The sequence below is a fragment of the Varanus komodoensis genome, unplaced genomic scaffold (genome assembly GCF_004798865.1).
Source record: "Varanus komodoensis strain SLA01 unplaced genomic scaffold, ASM479886v1 scaffold37, whole genome shotgun sequence".
Taxonomy (NCBI): domain Eukaryota; kingdom Metazoa; phylum Chordata; class Lepidosauria; order Squamata; family Varanidae; genus Varanus; species Varanus komodoensis.
The window spans coordinates 2946727-2968708 of NW_025335889.1; the positions used below are offsets into that span (position 1 = coordinate 2946727).

The following is a 21982-nucleotide window of genomic DNA, read 5'->3' on the forward strand; positions in this document are numbered from 1 at the left end:
ACTAACCCCCTAGATTGCACATACTAATGAAGTATCCCCTGATCCTTAGATAGTGTGTTACTGAGTAACATGGCTGCACATTCCAGGCAAAAGCAGTGATTTCCTGATCATCAAGTGCTAAAAGATTCAGTACTGCTGTCAGTGGTTTGGCTTTTAGCTGGCCCAGCATTCCATCAGCCTTGCTGTCTTAATTTAATTTGTTCATCTCTTGGAAGCCTGACAGCTTTTTATTTTTTACATTTTCCATTTTTCTCCCTTTGGTTTCCTGTCCTGTCCTTACAGCCAAATTTATTTTTGTTTTTGACAGTAATTCAGCAGCCAAACCTAGAGCCAGAAAAGTATGTTCTATGCTGTCCCATTTTTGTCTTTTTACTCACCCATTTTTCTCTTCTAACTCCAACCTGGGACAAATAATTATAGAATCCAAGTGCAAGCAGATCCATTGAAATGTATGGGATTCTTCAAGATTCACCACCTCTAAGAAGATAAATTTTAAGGGTAAATTCTGGAAAAACTTGCTACTATAATGACCATCCATCTTGTAGCACTTTTAAAGTAGCAAAACTCCAATATACATCCATCTAGACTGCCTCAGAGATGCAGTTTATCCTCTCTCCTTCTTCCTATCTCAAAAAATGGCACAGGTGGTGGAAAGGTATATGACTCTGAATGTCAGATGGTAAGGAACAAGAAGAGGAAGGTGTTGTCACGTTTGATTCCTGCTTGTGCACTGCACATAAGCACTTGTGGGCTTCCTACAGGAAGATAATGTTGGATGTTAGATGGATAATGTTGGCCTGAATCAGCTGGAGTCTTCTTATATTCTTCCAAAAAACGGCAGGGAGAGAAGGGACTAAAGAGTCGAGTATTTATCCTTTTATATACAAGTGGGTTCATCTGGTTGAAGACCCCTAAGTAGGCTCCTATACCTCTAACAGTTAATTAATCCATCAGATTTGTAGCCCACTTTTTTTTTTTTTAAAGTTGTACAAAGGGGGAAAATCTACATTTCCTAGTACTGCAAAACCATGATGCAAACAGCTACATACAATTAAACTGTTTTTTTCTACAGAATTCTTGAAGGCACAGGAGCCATTTCAGGTTTTGAACCAAATCCTCAAACCTTCTTGTCTAAACAATTGTATTGGTGTTTAAGATTCATCATGAAGAAACTGTTGGAGGTATTCAAGCAAGTCTTTGCAAAATTTTTCCAAATATAGAATAATCAAGAATCAAGGTGGATCTATGTCAAAAAGTAACCATTTTAGTTGTAAACATAATTTTATTGCCATTCACTCATCACAAGGTAATCCTTCCTCCCAACCATGTGAAAACAAGATGGCAGCCTATGTAGACATGTGTGCAGCCCACATGCCACAGTTTTTAAAAACTAGCTACAGTTGTTACACCGACAGTCCCAAATGTGTTCATTTCAAATGGTCATGATAATGATTGTTCCCCAGAGTTTACCTTGGAGAAAAGAGCTATTAAATTAGAATGGGCTGAGTCAATCCAACCCAGCAGATACAAACACAGGTACTGAGCTTAATATCAGAGTAATAGGATTAGTTCATAAATTAAAAAAATACAAAAAAATCATCTGTTTCAATCTTTTTTTCTCTCTTCCTCAGAAACTCATCTGAATTGATAAACTGTCCAGAAAATATCCCTAGAAACTCCATGTCATATCTTCCCACCCTATTCCCATTTATTAAAGCAAGAAATAAGCCTAACAAATAAAACCACAACTGGTCTTCTGCATGCCTGGAAGTAATTTACATGGCAAATGTCCCACTTCAGTTTTCATCATCCAGTTATTGGGTCATTTAAAGGTTTCTCTTCCATTCAAAGAAAAAGGAACTTGGTATGCGGTGTTCCTGGTGCAGATTCTTTTAAAGGGTTTCATACAAAAGAGCTCCACCTCAAGAAAGAGAGAGCATAAACTGCCCGTGAAATAGACTTGTGTCTTCAGGAGTGATACAAAGCCCTTTGTGGAGACATCCGGGACTGCTACAAATATTCCAGCTCTAGTGCGTGCCGCAGCGCCTCCAGGTCAGCGTGACAGGAGATCCTCCAAAAAGGCATGTTGTGCTGGAATTAGACATGTTAAAAAGGAAAGGTTGAAAAGACATTCATATAGAATTGAAACTGCACCTGAGAAACAGAAAGCAATGCAGGGACAGGGTTTAACACCAGGACTAAATCCAGTTCTTCTCATGCAATGCAACATGTGGTTTGAGCTTGAATTATTACTGTTTAGTCTTGCTGTAGAACTTCCAAAGCCAGTATTGCACAGAAACAGAGAGCCCAAGGCTGTAGTGAGAAGAGAACATGGAATGAGGAGGGCTGAAATCTCTTCTCAGCTGTGAGGACTCATAGAACAGTAGAGTTGGAAGGGGCCATGAAGGCCATCGGATCCAACCCCCTGCTGTTGCAGGACACCATGTTGCACCATCCCACTCAGAGGGCTGTCCAGTTTCTTTTTGAATGCCTCCAGTGTGGGAGAGCCCACCACTTCTCTAGGCAGCCGGTTCCACTGTTGTGTTGCTCTGACAGTGAGGAAGCTTTTCCTGATGTCCAGCCTGGATCTGGGTTGTTGCAACATGAATCGCTTATTCCGTGTCCGACACTCTGGCATCAGCAAGGAGAGCTCCTGACCTTCCTCTTTGTGACAGCCTTTGAGGTACTTATAGAAGGATGCCACATCCCCCCTCAGTTTTCTCTTCCCAAGGCTGAACATACCCAGTTCTCTTGTTGACATTTATCTAACTAACAGTGAGCTGGGGCACCTGTGGGGGCCAGTTGGCATATTCAGCCCCAGCCCTGGCATTCTTGTGTTCTGCACACCTGCTGAGCCTGGGTTATGGGCTAAGCAATCCTTGCACCACCTTGGCATGTTCAGGCCTTATGCAAAGTGGCAGCTGCACATACCCTGCATGCAGTGCAGCTTCACTAGGAGTTAAATAACCAAAGTGGGCTCTCTTATCATGCGAACCAGCTCATTCTCTTCTAGCCTAACCCACATCTTCAGTATTTTGCAAGGATAAAATCAAATAATTCCATAGACAGTGTCTGCAGGGTTCATTCTTGGGGAAAAGGCAGACTCCACATGTGATGACAAAATAACATAAACTATATCCAAGGTGAACTGCCTCCCCCTGAAAGAAGAATATGCCAGTCCCCTCATCCATCCATTCCTCATCTACTTTTCCCACATGGTTCTACTTCCATTTAAATGGTCTGTTATTCTTTCTCTATAGAGAGGAGATGTTGGCAGCTCAGCCACGCCTGCTGCTTGGCGCCCATCAATTTATCACTCGTCCGACAGGTGAAGAGAAATGACCCACTCAGGACGAGATATCATCAGTGCTGCTGGCAAAGCAGTGAAAGGCGCCCTGCCCTCCCCATGGGTTTGAAAAGCTCAGGTGTGTAGTCACCCGTGCTAATGATCATCATCAATCAAAGGCTCTGACAGCGCCAGCAAAGAATGTATGCCCATTAATGGGAGAGAGGCTTAAAGCAGGACACGCCGGCCAAAGGGCCTCTCACAGCACAGTGCATAAGAGGCACTGCTGAACCCTACAGTCAGGCGGCCTGGTGGCCTTTGATGCGCTCATGTGTGCTGACCCCACTGCCTTTGAAGTTCACAGGGGCCCTGTCGAAGGCATCGCACAATTATCACTTCACTTTCTTCCTGTGCAGTTGTTTCTCCTCTGACTCTTGGAGAGCTGCCACTCTGGCCTGAGAACGACTCGGCTTATAGAAATCCATAGAGAGGGCACTGATGCATGCAGAGGAGAGACGCACGTGCAGCCCGATGATGCCAGTGGAAAGTCTCTGTGGAGAAGGGGGCTTTTGGCAGGGCAACAGCGCTGGGGGTCACATGAGGGGAGGCCGTGGTTCTGAAAGCCCAGGGAGCTGTTGCCGGTCCGTAGAGACCAGGCATGGGAGGCTTTTCCTGTCGAGGAAAAGATTGGGGCAAATCTTTGCACTCCCTTGGGGCAAATCTGTTAGGGGCTGCATGCTGATGGTGAGCAGGGCTGCAGGCAGGGGGGAGAGGGCGCAGGGCCCAGCATGGGCTCCAGCCTTTTCCTTTTCTCCACCCCACCCTGTTTTTGCCACTCAGCATCTTCCCCTCCTTCTGCCAACTCCTCCAGCAGTGGTGTTGAGCCTCAGGCCTGAGGCTTCTCCAACCCACCTGAGTTCCCAGTCTGGCCATCTGCCATCTGGCCCCACAGACAGGCTCATGGCCCTCTGTCAGCTCTCCTCTGCTCATGCTCCAGCAATCTGATTTTTAGCCTTCTTTAACCAAAATGCTTTATGATGGTTACAGTTTTATTGTTCAGACTGCCAAACACGATTCCTTTTTTCTCCCAATTACAACAAAATGTTATTTGTCCTGTATAACATTTTGTCCTGTATTCTCCTATCCAGCCCCTAAGATCATCCATTGAGGTCCTTCTCAGGGCCATTCCTGCCAAGAAGAGGGGCTGTGGCAAGGGGAAGGGTCTGTTCAATAGTGGCACCCTGTTTGTGGAACATGCTCCCCAGAGGGTACACTTGGTAGCATCATTTCTTTTCAGCACCAAGTGAAAAACTTTTTATTTTCCAGATATTTCAATAGATAAGCACTAGCTGTAGCGCTGTTTTTATTGTTTTTGTGTTATTTAAATATGATCAACCATTTGGTAGGTTATACTTTTTAAAATTAGAAAAAAGCCACTGGTTATTAGACTTTTGTGCAAAGTCTAATACCTTTTGTGCAAAGTCTAATACCACAGTACCTGCACTGTGGAGCTGTATTCTATCGTTTCTGGCACTGCAGCCACACAGTGGAAATGAGAAACGGCGGAACTCGACACATTTGCTGATCTGATCTGGTTCCTTATTTATGTGCCTAACAACACCGTTGTTAATCAAGAGCAATTTCTGTAGCAAGCGGAAAACATTGGAAAGGCCTCAGTGGCTGCCAGGGGGATGGAAGAGGCTTTGCAGTAGGAAATTGCTCAAAATGTTTTATCGACTTTCAAGCCAGAAAAAATGGCCTAATTGCAAATAGCTTAGAATGTGGAGAAATTTCTGTCCTTGTTCCCAGTAAAGGGAGATTTCTTTTTTTAATTGAAGGTCTAAACAGAAAGCCATACCTTTTTTGCTCCCTGCTCCTCTTCAACGCCATCTCCTATTACAATGTACACAGCTTTCCGTCCAAATCTCTGCATTATCCTTTCAAAACAGCTTTCTTTCCCTGCATAATGAAGGAGACGCATTAATGTTCCATGCAAAGTGGTCTTTCCTTCCTTCCTTCCTTCCTTCCTTCCTTCCTTCCTTCCTTCCTTCCTTCCCAACCAGGTGATTCTGCCTCCCTATCATCCCATAATAAAACACAAATGGAGTTGCACCAAGAGAAAAAGGGCCTCCTGAACGCAGTTTGCGTTTGGGGCTAGATCAGAAAATATCAACAGACAGATCAGTCAGTCCCAGTTCATAATATATCCCCAAGGGAGGTACTACATTTAACTCTCCCTATGGCAGGTGAAGATATGTGTGCTGATACCCTAAGCGTTAAGTAAGGGAGACACGAGGGCATTTTCCAGCAATGATGACTTAATCCTGCCTTGTTTTAACTATACTAGTTTCTGTAAGTCACTTTGAGTCAATTGAAAGTCAGCCTAGCAATCAAAATCAAACCAGCCAAGCAACAGACAGAAAAATAAATGAACAAACAAGCAATTAGATAATTCTAAACTTTAGAATGGTGCATATTTGACTGTTATTATTATTCCAACCCAACATTATTAAAGTTAGCACTACTGTCAAATTATCTACTTTTTATTGCTGCAATTTCTTGCTTACAGATGTCTCTTTTGCTGTATTTCACACTCCCTCTGAAAATGAGAAAGTAAGGGATTATGTGCTGGTCGATAAGGTAACTCTCCAGAGGGGGCAGGAGTGATTGCATTAAATCTGTGAACCACATGCCATGTGCTATTTCTCCTTCAGTTGGTTGAAATGATACAGTGAAAACTAACAGAGCAGTGCCCAGAGGACCACAGGACTGTGTGGAGGCTCCACTCCAAGTGCAGAAAATGACTTCAACCTTGGAGCTGGAATGTCGGGCTTGGTGCACCCCTTCCCTGCTTGCCGCTGGTGCGGAAGGAACTGTGCCAGCTACTTCTCCAATGTCATAATCTCAGAGAAGGGGTCTGGGAGCATTCAACGGGGAAGGGAGGGCAGGAGACATGGCCAGAATATGGTGCATCCTGGTGGTGCCTTAGCCTCCTTCCCTTCCACTCTGAAATGCCACAGTCAAATGACCAAAACCAACCATCTCAATGCTTTGAGGAGCAGGAGGATGTCGGGGTGACCTTTGCCTCTGGGCTCCTCCTGCCATACATAGGGCATACTCATAATCCTCTTCCATACCCATAATCCTCTGAGTTTGGGGGGTTACGGGCAGATTTACTGGACTGTACTCTAAGTGGGATTTAACACAGGGACATACACACAGAGGTTGCTACAAGATGAGGCTTTTATTGCTTCATTGCACTGCTTTGTTCAAGGCATTTATAGGCGATCCGAACAACAATGACATATAATTGTAATCTTTTCATATTTTCCTACTGCTTCTTACCATGGAAAATCCATCAAGAAAAAAAATGCAGATTAGCTACACAATGCCTTCTGACTATTACCACTGGGATCCCTCTTTCTGGAAGCACAAGAAGGCAGATCCTGAAGTCAGTCAAGGGTGTGTTGTTGATGAAAATGGCACCTCTGAGTCACTTGTATAGGTTCTTAAACTGGTCCTTTTACTTTCTCACCAAAATTGTTATATATATCATAGTAAATGTCCAAAGTTTGGTGATTACCCACAATGTCACTAAGTCTTAAACTAATTTTGTGAATGACCGAACATGTACAGTAGGGAATGTCTACCTGGGAATGTGAGAGTCAGCATTCACTAATGTATAATTTAAAAAATAGAGAAAGAGAGAATGGTTGTCAGGTATTCCCAGCATCCATTGGGGTCTTCTCTATTATGACCACTGACCATCACCAGCACGGACACTTTTATATTTCTGCTGTTCTATTCTTACCTGTCTTCGTTGCACTATAAATATTTTCAATGGGGAAGACTGCACCCAGTCCATACAAGAGCACTTTTGCAAGGGCTGGGATGAGCTGGGTTGTAGTCACCAAAACATTTACGCAGTTAGGCCTAGGAGACAGAAAACAGCATCAGAATTAAAGTCAACAGGACCTTCCCCTTCCCCAAAGAGATCTTTGTTTTTCTGCTCTATTAGTCTGAACTGGAAGCAGGATGTAAGTTTTGCCAGCAACGAGTCCCATGAAATCAGTGATTAACACAGTCAGCAGTGGCTAGACTTTTAAACGTTTTTCTCCCTCTATTATTTATTATAACTCAAAACTAGTCTGAAAGTGAAGTACGTCACCCGTAATCACACACCAGGGATATAAATGGTGTAAAACTCCAATAGCATTTACACTGTGCCCCCCCTAGGGTAGACAACTCCCTTTACTATTTTCCTGCTTTCCATAAAAGGTATAGCAGGGAGCCAGAAATGGGGCCTGATGGCTCTTGTTTTAGATCTAGTTCCCCATCCCATGTCCAGATGGGCCCCCCACAAATTTGGCCAAATGTCCTATAAATAAATGTGCCTGGATTTGTTTGGCGAACACAAGAGCAAAGTAAAACTTGCGCAGCCTGGAGATGACTGCTTAAGCCCTTCTTACCGGGAATGTATCAAATCCAGAGCTTTCAAAGCATGTGTTAGCCAGAGATCAGTCAGCGCTTCCAGTTCTGCTCTTAACTGCAGCCAGGTTTCCCTCTTAGGAGCTCCTATTAAACCTGCAGATAGAGAAAGCAGCATTTGTAGCTAGTTCCAATGGGGAGGTATGGAATAGCTTGCACATGGCTTTTGCAAAGCCATAGGATCATCGAGTGGGAATGAACCTGAAATCTATCTCATCCAAAATGATGCCCAAAGGCAAACCCATCCATCCACTGGCCGCCTACATACCCCCACATGTGCAGTTGATATCAAAGCATGCCAAAAACAGAGAGAAAAATTGCATTGCAGAAAGGTGCTTGTAATAAAATAAACAGCAAGTTGCTGAACCCCGTTCAGTTTTACCTCTGTTTGATCTGCTTCAATGCAAAGTTTAACTAACTCTGATTTTATCATTGGCCTTATTGTCTTATCAGGTTTTAAAGATTGTTGCATGCCAAGTAGAGAGGTTTTACCCTAAGAGATGGTGTATCACTCTTACACATATTCTGAAAGGTGCCAAGGAAAATGTTTTTATTGAAACCAACATGCTTTGGAACCAGGGTTTCCTTTGTCAAGGGTAAACTTGCAAAACCCAAATTCTGGGAACAGACTAAGCCAGCTTTCAAAGATGGTGGTTGTCTTTCTTACACCATCAGAATTTTGGTTTTTACAAGATTGTCCCTAATGAAGGACCTCTTGATTCCAAAGCATATTGGTTTCAACAAAAACGGTTCCCTTAGTATCTTAGAGAATATGTTCTCTTTTCACATTCTGATCTGTTCCGGTGCTTTGCTTCTGTTTTTTATTTATCCATCTTTTAAAAATTAAAAGTAGACCAATGATACTGTTTGTGGTAGAGCTTTATCTCACTCCTGGAATGTCCCAAGACTGCCCTGCAAATTCTTCTGGTTAATCCTTTTAGTAGCCCCTTGTGGTCTTGAATCTCCACCACTGTTCATATGATTACATCTCTAGGGCAACTCCCTCAGTGGATCAAGAAGGTGGCCAGGGCACACTGCTTCCCAGAGCGCCCTCAGCGCAAGTCCCCAGCCCATTCCAGGCACTCAGCATGAGGTGAGAAACACATTCCCTCCCACCAGGTTCTCTGCCTGTCCAAAATAAAAGCAGGGAGGTTGATATAGAAAACCTTAGAAAATACCCAGCGTCCAACAATGGCATATGATGAAAGGGTATAACAGGAACACTTGCTAAAAGTAAAGACCCCCAACATGCCAAACTTTCTCATCTAAGTGTCCCTCTCCCCAATTATGGCCACCATTTGAGGATCACTGACCAGTCCTGAATTTCCAAGCAAGCCCACGCTCTGCCCATGTTTCGAACTGCATTCTCCTGCTGCGTTCCTACCTTAAGGTCGAACCTAAATTGTTTCCAATAGGCAATTCATGTTTCTCAAGCAGCAGAGTTTTATCCCTCTGTGTGTGTGTGTGTGTTGCACATGTACATGCAGGAGTGTGTTATCCACTTATGAATGTGTGACCTGCTATGTTTCCTTTTCATGAACCTTTTCTGGGACACTCAGGCCCAAACTTGTGTGATGACAATTAGCATGCCAAGTTTTAAAAATTTAAATAGCAACTGTGGGAGGAAGAAATTGGAACTGTACCACACAGAATGGTGGTTGTGATAATCCTTTTCTTCAAGCCATTGCCTGGATAAAATAGCAGTTTTGAGCATGGGAAGAATTTTCATCTGGAGCACACTACCGGGGCTGGGGTGGGTTAAATATCAAATTCTTTCCGAGAGAGAGGGAGAGAGAGGGAGAGGGAGAGGGAGAGGGAGAGAGAGAGAGAGAGAGAGAGAGTTCTTTTTAACCTAAAGCAATGATCCAAAGCAGAAATCTGATTCAGAAAGATTTGACTATGGTAGTATTTATTCCACTCTGGTCTATTTTTTAAATAGGAATTATCCCCCTCAAAGAGGAGAGATACTGCAGGAGAAAGAATAAAGGAACACACTTCTTTTTTTCTTTCAGGGTGCAAAGCACCTTGGAATGGCGATTTTGATAAGAGAGACTCTTTCAATGAAAGAGTAAGTGCCCCTCCCTCCTCATTGCAAGAACTCCTAAGCCAGACTGCCGCTTCCTGCAGCTGTTTTAAATAACTTCTGCCCCAAACCTCAGATGGAACATTTGCACCACTGAGTGCCATGTGGAGTTTCGGCCTTGAAAAAAGTTGTGCCAATGAACTAGACATTAAAACTAGCCAAAGAATACCTCAGGGCTTTCTTTTGTTTCTGATACCTCTAACATTTTATGCATACCTTTAAAAAGCATGTTCAACAGAACACACACAGAACTTAAATAATAACCATTAAGGTTGCAGACTATTTCCTGCAGATTAGCAATTGCCTGAGAGCAACCAGTGGCCTGAACTGCAGCAGACAATTGCATAGGCCCAATCATAATTTCAGTTTTCTTGAAAAGTTTTATATCAAGTTATTATTCTCATTAAGTGCATGAAGGGTACTGCGCTAGATAATAGCGGCAGACAATGCATGTGTTTAAAAGACCTAGAGGGGCAATCACCACTGCTGCCTTTCTGTTGTTCTCATTCTAGTGGAGTGACAGACGTGATGAGATAATACCAGGCACTTCTACTATGGGAAATGTGGGACTTCAGCATGTGAGGGGGCGTCATTGCTGCTTTGGATGAGATTGCAGAGGTAAATGGCCGGTTTATTCATTGATGTTTCATTGGTAAGAGGAGACATGATCAAGGTGTACAAAATGATGCATAGTTTGGAGAAAGAGGAGAGGGAGAGTTCTCTCCCACTCCCCCACCTCCCCCCTCTCTCATAATGCTGCAACCCATGGTTAGCCAGTGAAGCTGGTTTGTGAGAAATCCATGACAGATAAAAGGAAGGGCTTCTTCGTACAGGGCATAATATGACTGTGGAATTTACTTCTAGATCATGCAGTGATGGGCAGCAATTTGGACAGCTTTGGAAGGGGACTCAACAAGTTCATGGAGAATAAGTCACTAGTCCTGATGGCTGTGCTCCCTCCAGTAGCAGAGGCAAGAGGCCTATGTACATGGGCAGGAAGCAGCAGTTGCACTCATGTTCTGCCTGGGGGTTTACTGCTGGCAGGCCACTGTGTGAGCACTCAGTGGACTAGATGGACCCTTGGACTCTTCCGATGTTCTTATTTCCGATGTTCTTATTTCCACCCTTACATAAAAACTCTTGTTATTTTTTTCATTTCATTTCACTTTTTCATTTGCGAGCCAGTGTGGTGTAATGGTTAAGAGTGTAGGGCTGGGACTCAGGCAATCTGGTTTCTAGTCCCTGCTCAGCCATAGAGTCAACTGGTGACTTTGGGCCAGTCACAGACTCTCAGCCCAACCTATCTCACGGGGTTGTTGTTGTGAGGATATGACTGAGAGCAGCAGGAGGAGACTAATAAAAGCTGCTTTGCATTCTGTAAAAAAAATTAAAAGGTGGGATATAAATCTAATCAATAAATAAATTTATATCCCACCTTTCCACCATGAAAATGGCACTTAATTGAGGGAAGGAGGCAAGGATAACGTCTGAGTGTGTATATCTGTGCATCAGTGGGAAACACAGGGGCAGCTCCTCAAAGCAAGGGTTCATAGCACAACACCTGAAGTTTTGAAGACATTCACAAAACTTTCCTGTCCCTGTCCCTTTTTTTCCCATTAAATGAATTAAAATCGAAAATGTTAGGGCAACATGTTCTCTTTCCTATTTCTGTACCTGCTGCTGATCAGCTGTACTGTGGGCAGGAAGAGAAGGAAGGAGCTGTTCCTGGCCCAATCCAATCCTTTTGTGTCCATACAAACCTTTCCCTTTGCTTGCTCTCTCTATACTCCTAGCCTTTAGACTTGCTATTTCTCACGACACAACTCCTCACTTCTCCTCTCCCTTCCGTGTCCCTAGCTTTTGACTTTTTTCCCTTCCAAGCACTTGGCCTTACGCTTTCTCTCCCACTCACCCCTTTTTCTCACATTTTATCTTTGGTCCCAGCTTCTGGGCTCGCTATTTCTCCCTCTCTCACCTCTTCATTCCACTGTTTTTCTCCCCTGGTAGCCTCCAGCCTTGCACTTTCTCTCCATTCTACCCTTTGCCTTGCTACTTTCTGTCCCTCCCAGCCACTATCCTTGCTATTTCTTACTGTCCCCTTTTTTGCTTAACTAGGCTCCCATGGCAAATAGTAGGTGACTAGCTATGGGAGCCATTTTGTTGAGGCGCCCACAGCAGTTTTGCAGGTTCTTAGGCAAAGAAGTCTCATCTAGTCCTCACACCCAGAGCTTTTTGACTGCAGCTGCTGCAAAGACTGAATCTGGTATACTGGTACACTGCCAAATTAAACACAGCAATGTAGCTCAGGTCAACATATCACCTCATCTTCATCATACGACAGAGAACAGGAGGTTAGGGGCAATAATGTCCCAATAGTCCAATGATAAGGCTACAGCAACCCTTATTGGAGCTCTTCTATTTTGTAACTGCACCCAACAGGAGGACTATGAAGCTGCCTGAATGCTACAATCAACAGCAGAGCCCCTTCTCCTGGTGCTGCTCCTGCGGGAGGTTTGGAAGATGGCAACAAGTAGAGGGTCTTCCAGTAGCCACGTCTCCAGTTCTGGAATTATGGTACCAGGTTAAGACTGGTACCAGGTTAAGACTAACTCTTTGGTACCAGGTTAAGACTGTCCTTGATTCTCAGGCATTTGATGGAATACAACGGGCCTTTTAATCTCAGTTAATATTAGCTTTAATGTCAGCCGGTCCCAGAATTTTATTGCCATTTTTAAACAGGTTTTAAAGTTCTGTTTGTTAAAAATAAAAAAATATCTTTTTATTATGTTGTAATTTGAGTGTTGTATTTTTTTGCAAACTTCTCTATTTTGTAAATAGATCTTGGGCTACTGGTGGTATAAGAATGAACTAAATAGAACTGGAAATTAATAGACAAAACATTTCCCCTTCTTTGGTTCTTCCATCTCTTTGCACTTCAAATGTATGTAGGCTGTTCTCTCCATCTGCTCTAAAGAACAGGAAGACAAACTGTTAGGAAGATGAGAAAGTGACTTCTCTGATGGGTTGGGAAGACACTTACCGCCAACATTGTTTTTGTAGGTGTTGTAGAGCTCTTTTACCCTCCGGTAGCGAAATGCTAATTTCCTCATCCAGTCAACTCCCCCGTGAACTCCAGAGCCCAGACAAAGATTTGCTCCAGCGGTTGAACTGTGAAAGCCATCTGCTGAGAAATTATATGTGCTGTGGCAAAGGAAGGAGGAGAAGGGGAAGGAGTGAAATTATAACCTACTCTTCCCATTCAGATGGAGAAACTAGTAAAGAGCAAAAAGGAGGGAGGAAGATGTGTTCCAGACTTTTGGCCTTGTTAAAGACAGCTGGGGGGGTGCTGTTCCCCCCAGCCATTTATCCTGCAGCTTTGGAGCATTTGCCTATGATTTAGCTATCGGTTGATATGCTTAGCTCACTAAAAAGGTGATACGTTAAATCAAATCCACAGCTAATTCCCATATGCTTATATCAACATGTTGATGAAAAGAAACTTGAGAAGAAGTCCACGATTCACTTGGAAGTTCTCTTTTGCAAGCCCCAATGAATTTGAGTAAGGGCTTTGGGTAGAAAAAGGAATAATTGCGTTGCTATTTTACCGCATGCAGGATTCTGAATCACATTTGAGTCAAGCTGGCTTTCTGGTACCTCTATCATAGAGTTGGCACAAATGACAAATATTCCATTCACCCTATGGACATACTGGCCCTAGTGGCAGAGGAGAATAATTTCAAGCATAGATCTTAACTTCTGATAAATTAAGCGATCCATCCCCTTGCCATTGTCATACTGTTTCTAATTTACCTCTGAAATACCTGGCACTAGTCTACTGCTGGAAAAAAGGGAATGAACATCTATCCTGTCCCAACACAACACTTCTAATATGTCAAGGCAGAAAAACAGATCAAAGGCACTAATTTAAGCTACCATCTGGGTATTAATAAGTAACTGGGGACTGGTTGTACTGGGTATTTTGGAAGCAAAATGCTTTACCTTAAATCTTGCCCATTGTCATCTGACGATACGTCATCTATGTGTATCTGGTCACAGTCCTGAAAATAATTTCCAAAAATAATCAGCCAAGTAAGAAGAATTGCTTTGTAAAAATAACAATGAAGAAATGTCATGCAACCAAAGCTATGCTGAGAAAGATCCCTCAACAATTTATGGTCAATTATACTAATCAGATTACAAGCAACATTTCAGATACAGCTTTCCCAGAACATGAGCATTATGTGGTTAAACACAGTAATTCTCACAGACAATAAGGTCACTCATATGACTTTTTTTTCACCTGGGGGCAAATTGTTTCCTATTCATTGAAGGCAGTGTTGAAACATGCAAAGAATCATCATTGCCTTTCAAGGGGAAAGCATTATGAGTAGCATCTAAGCCTAAACCTGCACATTCCCCCTTTAAAGAGCAGGAAGTGCTCAGGCAAGCCACCCTACACATTTGCTGTTCACTGTAACAAAGGGTGCTTCCAGACGAGGCTTGTATTGTGCTGTTTGCTGCCTTGCCTCCTTCATGGAATTTTCCACAAGGTCCAGATGATTTCTCATCACTCCTTCTACCTTTTTCTTTTTTCAACAAAGAAAACCCTTCACATAAAGAACAATGGAACTTCTGACTGTTAGCACTGGGGTCTTTCTGTTTGGGAGCAGCTGAAATTTCAATAAAGATATTGCTGCCTGCACTACATAGGTTTTGCATCCTTTGGATGAAAAAATAGCAGCGACTTCTGTCATTTCTGTAATATTTGCTTTATTTATAAATCTGTATGCAAAGGCAAACAGCTGGCATCTCACAGCTACTTGCAACACAAGTTGCTTTCCATTTTCAGGAAAAGTAATGAGTACAATTCAATATTCACATATCAAGACAGGACAAGGGATATGTGAATCCGTCAAACTCAGATTCTTGATTCTCCATGCTCTATCCTTGTTACATGGGAGATCCCCAGCACCATGGAAATGTGCATGGATTTTGGTGTGCATTATTTCCCAAACATACATTTTTATTCAAATGCACCTACTGGCTGGTGTTTATCTGTACACATTTTTAAAGTATAGCATTTTTTGTTGCACAATTTTTGAATATGTGAAGATCATCTATTGCTCCTTTTGTTTTGAAATGAACATTCACAAACTTGGAAATATATGAATTTCCACCCACAAACTTGCATTCAGGTCTACATGCAATTCCAGGATGGGCAAATTGAATAACCTTTAATTAAATTGCAAACCCAATGAACTGCTCACCCTTCTGTGCACAGGGAAATGCTAGGAAAATGGGAATGGTAATCTGCCAAGAAAACTTTAAGGATTGCCATTCCCCTCTATTGCTCCTTTTGTTTTGAAATGAACATTCACAAACTTGGAAATATATGAATTTCCACCCACAAACTTGCATTCAGGTCTACATGCAATTCCAGGATGGGCAAATTGAATAACCTTTAATTAAATTGCAAACCCAATGAACTGCTCACCCTTCTGTGCACAGGGAAATGCTAGGAAAATGGGAATGGTAATCTGCCAAGAAAACTTTAAGGATTGCCATTCCCCTCACCAGGTATACAGGATATTGTGATAGGAGAGGGAAAATGACTGCTGCTATAAACCCATACACAAACATTAGAGGAAACCACCCCCAAATTCTATCTTAATAGATTATGCACTTGGAGTTCAGCCACTATAAAACATGCACTCTAAACCTTATCTTCCAAGTTCTTTATTGTCTGAGTGGAGGAGGCCACAACCTCAAAAACTTTAAAAATGTTATTTTAATGGTTTCTTTATTTGATTTGACATTCCAAATTCCTGAAGAGTCAGGAAGCTTCTTTCTGTGACCCTCAAAGGGGCAGAGACAAAAATGCATACTACAAAGCATATGCAACTTGGCAAGGAGTTCCTCAATCTCTCATGTTGATATTACAAGCAGAAAAGGATTTTACCAATCATTTTTATAGTACTTTTGGGGTGCATTCCAATCTGGATGCCCATAAATCTCCAAACTCAGAGGACTGTGGGCATCCTATGCAAGGCAGGAGAAGTATGGAGGCAAAGGTCACCTGCACATTCTAAGTGCCATGTAAAACACTTAGGTGGCTGATATTGGCAGCTCAGAGCATTAGAACAGGAGGATACTTGGTGGCTTCTGTCTCTTCCCCTCCCTGCCTCTGAGGTCACTCCTGAGACCTTGGAGCTGTTGCTGGAGCAGTTCTTTGTGTGCTGGCTGCATGAGTGTGGGGAGGTTCTCAGAGTCTGGACTCTTAGCTCCAACCTCAGAGACAGTTTTGAAGGTTGGATTTTGGACTCTGAAAAACCCGATGGCTGTCTAGACGGTGTCTAGCTATGTGCTGCCCACGAGCACAGCACAGGCTAAACTACATGTTGGGTTAAATGCATTTTTACACTGAATGTGATTTAACACTCCCCCCCCCCCAAAAAAAAGTTGCATGGTGTGGGTGGGTTGGCAGACGCTGATTAGGACTGAGACTATTCTGGGCAAGGAATTAATCCTCTCTCTCCTGCTACCATCTTGCTGGAAACAACCAAAAGGATTACATTCAGCTCATATGCAGAAAGCCACAAGTTCTATCAGTGGCATCTCTAGGTAGGGCTAGGAAAAAAATAAATCTTGAAGAGCCCTGTCAATCAGTGTAGATAATACTGAGTTGAGTATTTAATGTGGGTTGTCATTAAATCAAGGGTTGTTGCTGAAACATGAGATAGCATGTTGTCTGAACCCACCTGAGATAACAAACCATGGTGAACAACCCATAGCTTATGACCCAATGACAAACGAAGGCTCTCTTCATGGGCTGTTCATGCTAAACAAGCCATGACTTGTTAGTGCAGTTGGGTTCAGGCAACATGGTAAGTTCAGCAGCAATCCAATTCAACTCAGTTATTTTTTAACCCAAAATAAGGCAACTTCCCTATATTCCAAATGTAGATGTTTCCATTTGGCATATAAGCCTTTGATGGGTCAGGGTTTCATCAGAACTCAGCTGCAGGACAAGGTCCAGGGATGCAGTGGAAAACAAGGGAGCCCAGCTTTCACATGTCACAGTCTCCTCAGATTCAAGCAGGTCTCTTCTCTGCCTCCCTCTCCAGCAGACTTAGCTGAGTCCTAGCAGGTTACAAAAATCATAGTAATGTGTTCTTTGAGATGTGGAAAAAGCATCTGCCCGGGTAAAGAGCTGAACCCAACCTAGAACTACCCCCCCCCACCCTCCCTTTCAGGAAAGATTCTGACTTCTCACAGTGGCTCCTGCTGCCCGAGGACCGCCCAGCACATTGTGATTGATCTGCTCATGTTGTCTGTCATATCATCATTATTATTATTATTATTATTATTATTATTATTATTATTATTATTATTAACATTTCTATGCCACTGCTTGCCGAAGCCTCAGGGCGGCTTACAACACAATGATGGGGTCAAGGAACCCTTCTGATGGGGTCAAGGAACCCTTCCTCAATCTCCTCCCTACCCAGTTCTGAAATTTCTCCTTCTCCAAGGCACGCTGGTTCTCGTGCTCAGTCTTCATGTGGTGACTTGGAAACTGCCATCCATCTGCCCTCCTCTGCCCCTCCCTCCTCAGAGTCAGATGAATTCACCTGAGGATAATGCAATGTGTGAGAACTTAGCTCCTTCTATACCAGCTCAGAATCCCAAAGAGCCCAGGCAGACTTGTACCAGAATCAGGCCAGTGGCTGAGCCCAGAGAAGACAGCAAGTTGGATAGGTCAAGATAGGGGAGTCAAGGCACCAGCTGGGTGATTATTCATGTGGACAAGTTGCCCAGGCTGAGGAACTGATCTGAAGGCACATCCATGTTTGGTCTGTGGAGTCCTCTGATTATATTCCAGTGGACTGGAACTTGATTCCCAGAGTTAAGACACTCTGCAGGTTCCATATGGACCATCCTTGATTCCCTAGAGCTTAGCCTGCTAGGGATGCCAGGGAATAAGAGCACTGGTACTGAAGGAAAGGTGGCTGGACCTGCCTTATGTGCTCCACCAGATCTTCATGCTATTTGCATTTGAGGTTCATATTACAAAAAAACCACGTACAGTTACAGGTCATTAAGCATCCCTTGAGACAACTGTTTTAAAACTCGGGGAACCGACATGTTAGACTGGGATATAGATTCTGCTTTAGCTCACATGTATCTTAAAAAACAGACATCTGCTGTAAGCAAATCTGATACGTCAGTTCCAGTACTGATTGTTATATGGATTATTCCTTCCTCGCTCACTTGCGGGCTGTTTTTAAAGTGGGGGCTTTCTACCAACATGGACCAAGCAAACAGAACTAAAAGAACATTTCTGTTGCACTCTGGCACACCTTTCCAAGGTGATACAAACATTTGCAACGGTGCATCTGAATTGCTAAAGCCACGCTGGAACGATATTGCTGCAGCCCACTCGACTTCGCTTGCACTGTGCAGGGCAATTGTGTCAGGGGAAAGGCGTTTGTGGGGGATCTGCTTTTCTCATTTGTGAATGAATTGTTCTATATGCTAAAGTTTGACAACAGTAGTGATCACATTTCTGACTTAATAAAATACCATGACACTCAGTGAGACGCTACCTCATAGTCCACCACCGACTGACAATATCATGTTACTGGGTAAAACATAGCAAAGTGGGACAAAGCAAGAATGTAAACCATATTTTACTACAGTACTTGGTTACTGGACTAATTTTTCATTCTTGCAGATTTTGCTTTTGAGACCTCGGTGAGCAAGGAAGGGGATGTGAACATCTGGGTGGCTGAATATGAGGCTCCAGTTTTGCTTGAATTAAGTTTAATAATGAGGAGATTTCTAAGCCCAGGCTCCCCATCTGTTGGCTTCAGCTGAGTATGCTGAGATCTCATAGGGTTCATACAGGCCACAAGGGTAATTAAAAAAAACCACATGCACCATTTGTAGTCTCCAAGCACATTTGCTCTTGTGCTGTAATTTTTAGATCATCTCTCTCTGGTGATCAAATGTAAACTGATATAAAAAAGCCAACAGGAGATAGTGTGAAGGTAGAGAAATTCTGAATTTTGGAGTTCTAGAAGTTATCAGGAAGAACATTCATAGGTTGTCAAAAACAATTTGAAACGGTGAAGAAGTTTATGATCCACCAGTTATGAACTATGCTAATCAATGACACTGCATGTGTTCGATGCTGCAATCTTTCATTGTCAGTCGAGCAATTTGCTGGACCCTGTACAAAATTTTCACACATGCATGCACACACACACACAGTATGCAGAATGACTCTCAAGCTCTGATGAACTACGTTATTCATTCTAACATAAATTCTCCTTTTTAAGATATTATTTTAATGCCTCAGTCTTAGCAGAGTTCTTGGCTTCTCAAATTCTTATATATTACATTATAAACTTAGGCTTGTCATCACATAAATGTGACTCCACTGTCACAGAGAACCTTGCTCTAGTCGATTAACATACCTGCCTGAGTCTGAGCTGCAAATTTAAAGCTTCATTTTGAGCACAATATGTCTATTCTTTTTCATGTTATGCCAATAAGGCAAACTGCAGAATGCCCAATCTTTGTAATCCCATGAACATGGGTGTTCCATGTGCCAGTACAATAACACAGGCGGGTACAAAGAATATCAAAACACGCACAGATGTGTTCAGCACTGACATCACCGTTGGAGGAGCTTCTCACTTCCCAGGGGAATGAAACGACACCAGATTATGCTGCACCTGGGCCTAGGTAAGAAATCACAAGCCCCTGCTGCCTCCCCCATGACGCTGCTACCGTTGCATAGGCTTCTATTACGTACATACCAAGCTCTGTCCAAATTAGCTCGCTGGACAGATTCCGTTTGGGATTACTGTGCCAGAGCTGCGCACCTCACCATGAACCACTTGATGGTGCTGCAGCTTGTTAGAGCCTTGGCAGACCGAACCGCTCACAAAGCTTTCTGCTTGCTTCTCTCCCTCCTTCTGTTTCACAGAATCCCCTTTCCCATGTTTTTTTAGGCCAGACCAGACAAGAAGCCATACTTGGGCAAATGGTCTGGTGTGTGTATGCCTGAGTATAGGCTTTGTTTGGGTTTCTTTTAATTCAAATGTAGCCGCAGCAGATGCAAATTTGATTGAAGCATGTAAGGCAACCCATGGCCTCCGGTTTACAGGAAATGAAGGCTGTGGGCTAAGAGGGTTGTGAGGGTTGTCTTGGAGGGCACTCATTCATAGGGTCCCCGGAAGCTGGAGACAACTTGATGACACATAACGGAGGAGAAGCTCGTCAACATTTTTTGCTTTTCTGATCAAAATCTATCCCGCTCTACCAGCTGCATTTCTCCCTGCAGGGAACAAGACATTTTCTCTTGAGAGGAGAAAAGCAGCTGGCAGCAGTAGCAGATGGGAAAAGCAGCTTTGCTCTGGAAAAAGGGCCTCAGGGAAACAGTCAGTAATCTCCTCCATGGCATTGATTAAATTCTCAGTTCTCGTGTCTCAGTTAAAAAATAAATAAATTAAACAAAACAAAAAATATGAGAACACTCCTTATGTTCCTCCTATATCACAGTGCGTTGTAACCAAAGGTTGAAACCAAAGTCTCTGCTTTGCCACATAGGAGAAGTATGTTTAGGGATTGAAAAAATGAATTAAAAAATGTACAATATATCAAAAATGGCTTTTAAAATAATGAAATCTTATTGTTTTGAAGCTTTGTACTCTTATTGCTTTGAAGTTTTGTACTCTTTTTAATGCAAAAAGGTTCAGGTTTTGGCTGCTTTTTCAGAGTGACATTTTCAATGAATGAAAATTGATTTTCCTGCTGAAAAGTTCTGTTCAGCTTAAACTGTGAAAATAAGCAAATTTATATAATGTTTTCAGTTTACCTATTTTTCTGTTACTTTTTTTTTTGCTAAAGAAATAACTAGCAGCACCTCCATGGCTGTTCTGATGTTTTGATAGCCAATAAAAACTAGAAGTTTTTCCGAGAACTAGTTTGTTACAGTGGTTAAGAACATGAACTACAGCCAAGAAGTCCTTGGTTCAAATCCTTGGAGACCTCACTGAAAGGTTAGCTCTGAGTTCATGGCTGGTCAGAGACTGGGACCACGGATGATTAGGCTATAGCAGCTCAGACCTGACTATATTCTTTTTCTTTTTGCACTGGAAGTACATAAAGCTTCAAAATAGACATAAAATGTCATTACATTACATTTTTCATCTTTTTTTAAAGTTATTGTTTCTAATCTCTAAGCTTACTTCTGTGTGGTAAATTAAGGACTTTGATGCCCAACCTTTAGTGACACACCATCTTAACTATTGCTCAGAACACTCTGGGAGTCTTCTTAATGCTGCAAGCAGCAACTGGGTGGGACACAGTCAGTGTCAGGGCAATAATGCACAGGTCACCCTTTCCTCCTACAATACAGACCAAAAAAATTCTCTTTCCCACACCAGATGTTTTGGGACGGTAGAAAGCACCCAATAGTGCCAGTGGGAGTTCTTTTCCCTGATGCCTACGACTACTACTACTATTTTCACCATTATTATTATTACTCTGCATTTATATCCCACCTTGCTTCCTTTTGCAAGGAATAAGGTTACTGTCAAGATTCTCCAAGTCTCTCTTTTATCTTTACAACAACATTATGAAGTAGGTAAGCCTGAGAGGCAGTGATTGGCCCAAAACCATCCTGTGAGCTTCATGGACGAGTCCCTCGTCCAGCACACTAAGCACCAAACCACCCTGGCCATATAGTTGTTCGCCTTTCTCTACACCAGCTTTCTTCAACTGATCTCCAGATGTTTGAAACTACAACTACCAGCATTCCTGACCATTGCATCTGCTGGTGGGGTAGAGTGAAGTTTAAATGCAGAATACCAGTGGTATGTTTTCCAAGGCCATCTCAACCACAAGTCAATGTAAACTGCTCTATCCAGCTGGGTAAACTAAGCATATTTTTAGTGCTGTAATTTCTGGTTTGGCATTATACAATCACCTTAGTCAGGAGCCTTGGTTTGCTGCATGCTGTCATCACACTGCAAATACTAGAATTTGGATTCAGCACAACTATTAAATTTCAATCTTTTCTCTTAAATATACCCATTTTCTATTATATCTTTATT

The 21982-nt window shown here is 42.7% G+C and overlaps 1 protein-coding gene across 8 annotated transcripts in view; it reads right to left on the minus strand.

Annotated features, from left to right (window-relative positions):
- Nucleotides 1-1262: 1262 nt before the first annotated feature.
- EYA2 (EYA transcriptional coactivator and phosphatase 2) overlaps nt 1263-21982 on the minus strand; it is a 160027-nt gene continuing 139307 nt past the window's right edge. For all 8 annotated transcript variants that reach the window (XM_044440195.1, XM_044440198.1, XM_044440203.1 and 5 more), the window contains exons 11-16: nt 13857-13915; nt 12898-13058; nt 7756-7870; nt 7098-7219; nt 5145-5245; nt 1263-2091 (exon numbers count right to left, since the gene is read on the minus strand). In XM_044440195.1, coding sequence (XP_044296130.1) covers nt 2011-2091; nt 5145-5245; nt 7098-7219; nt 7756-7870; nt 12898-13058; nt 13857-13915 — 639 coding nt within the window. In that variant the 3' untranslated portion in view covers nt 1263-2010. The remainder of the gene's footprint in view (nt 2092-5144; nt 5246-7097; nt 7220-7755; nt 7871-12897; nt 13059-13856; nt 13916-21982) is intronic.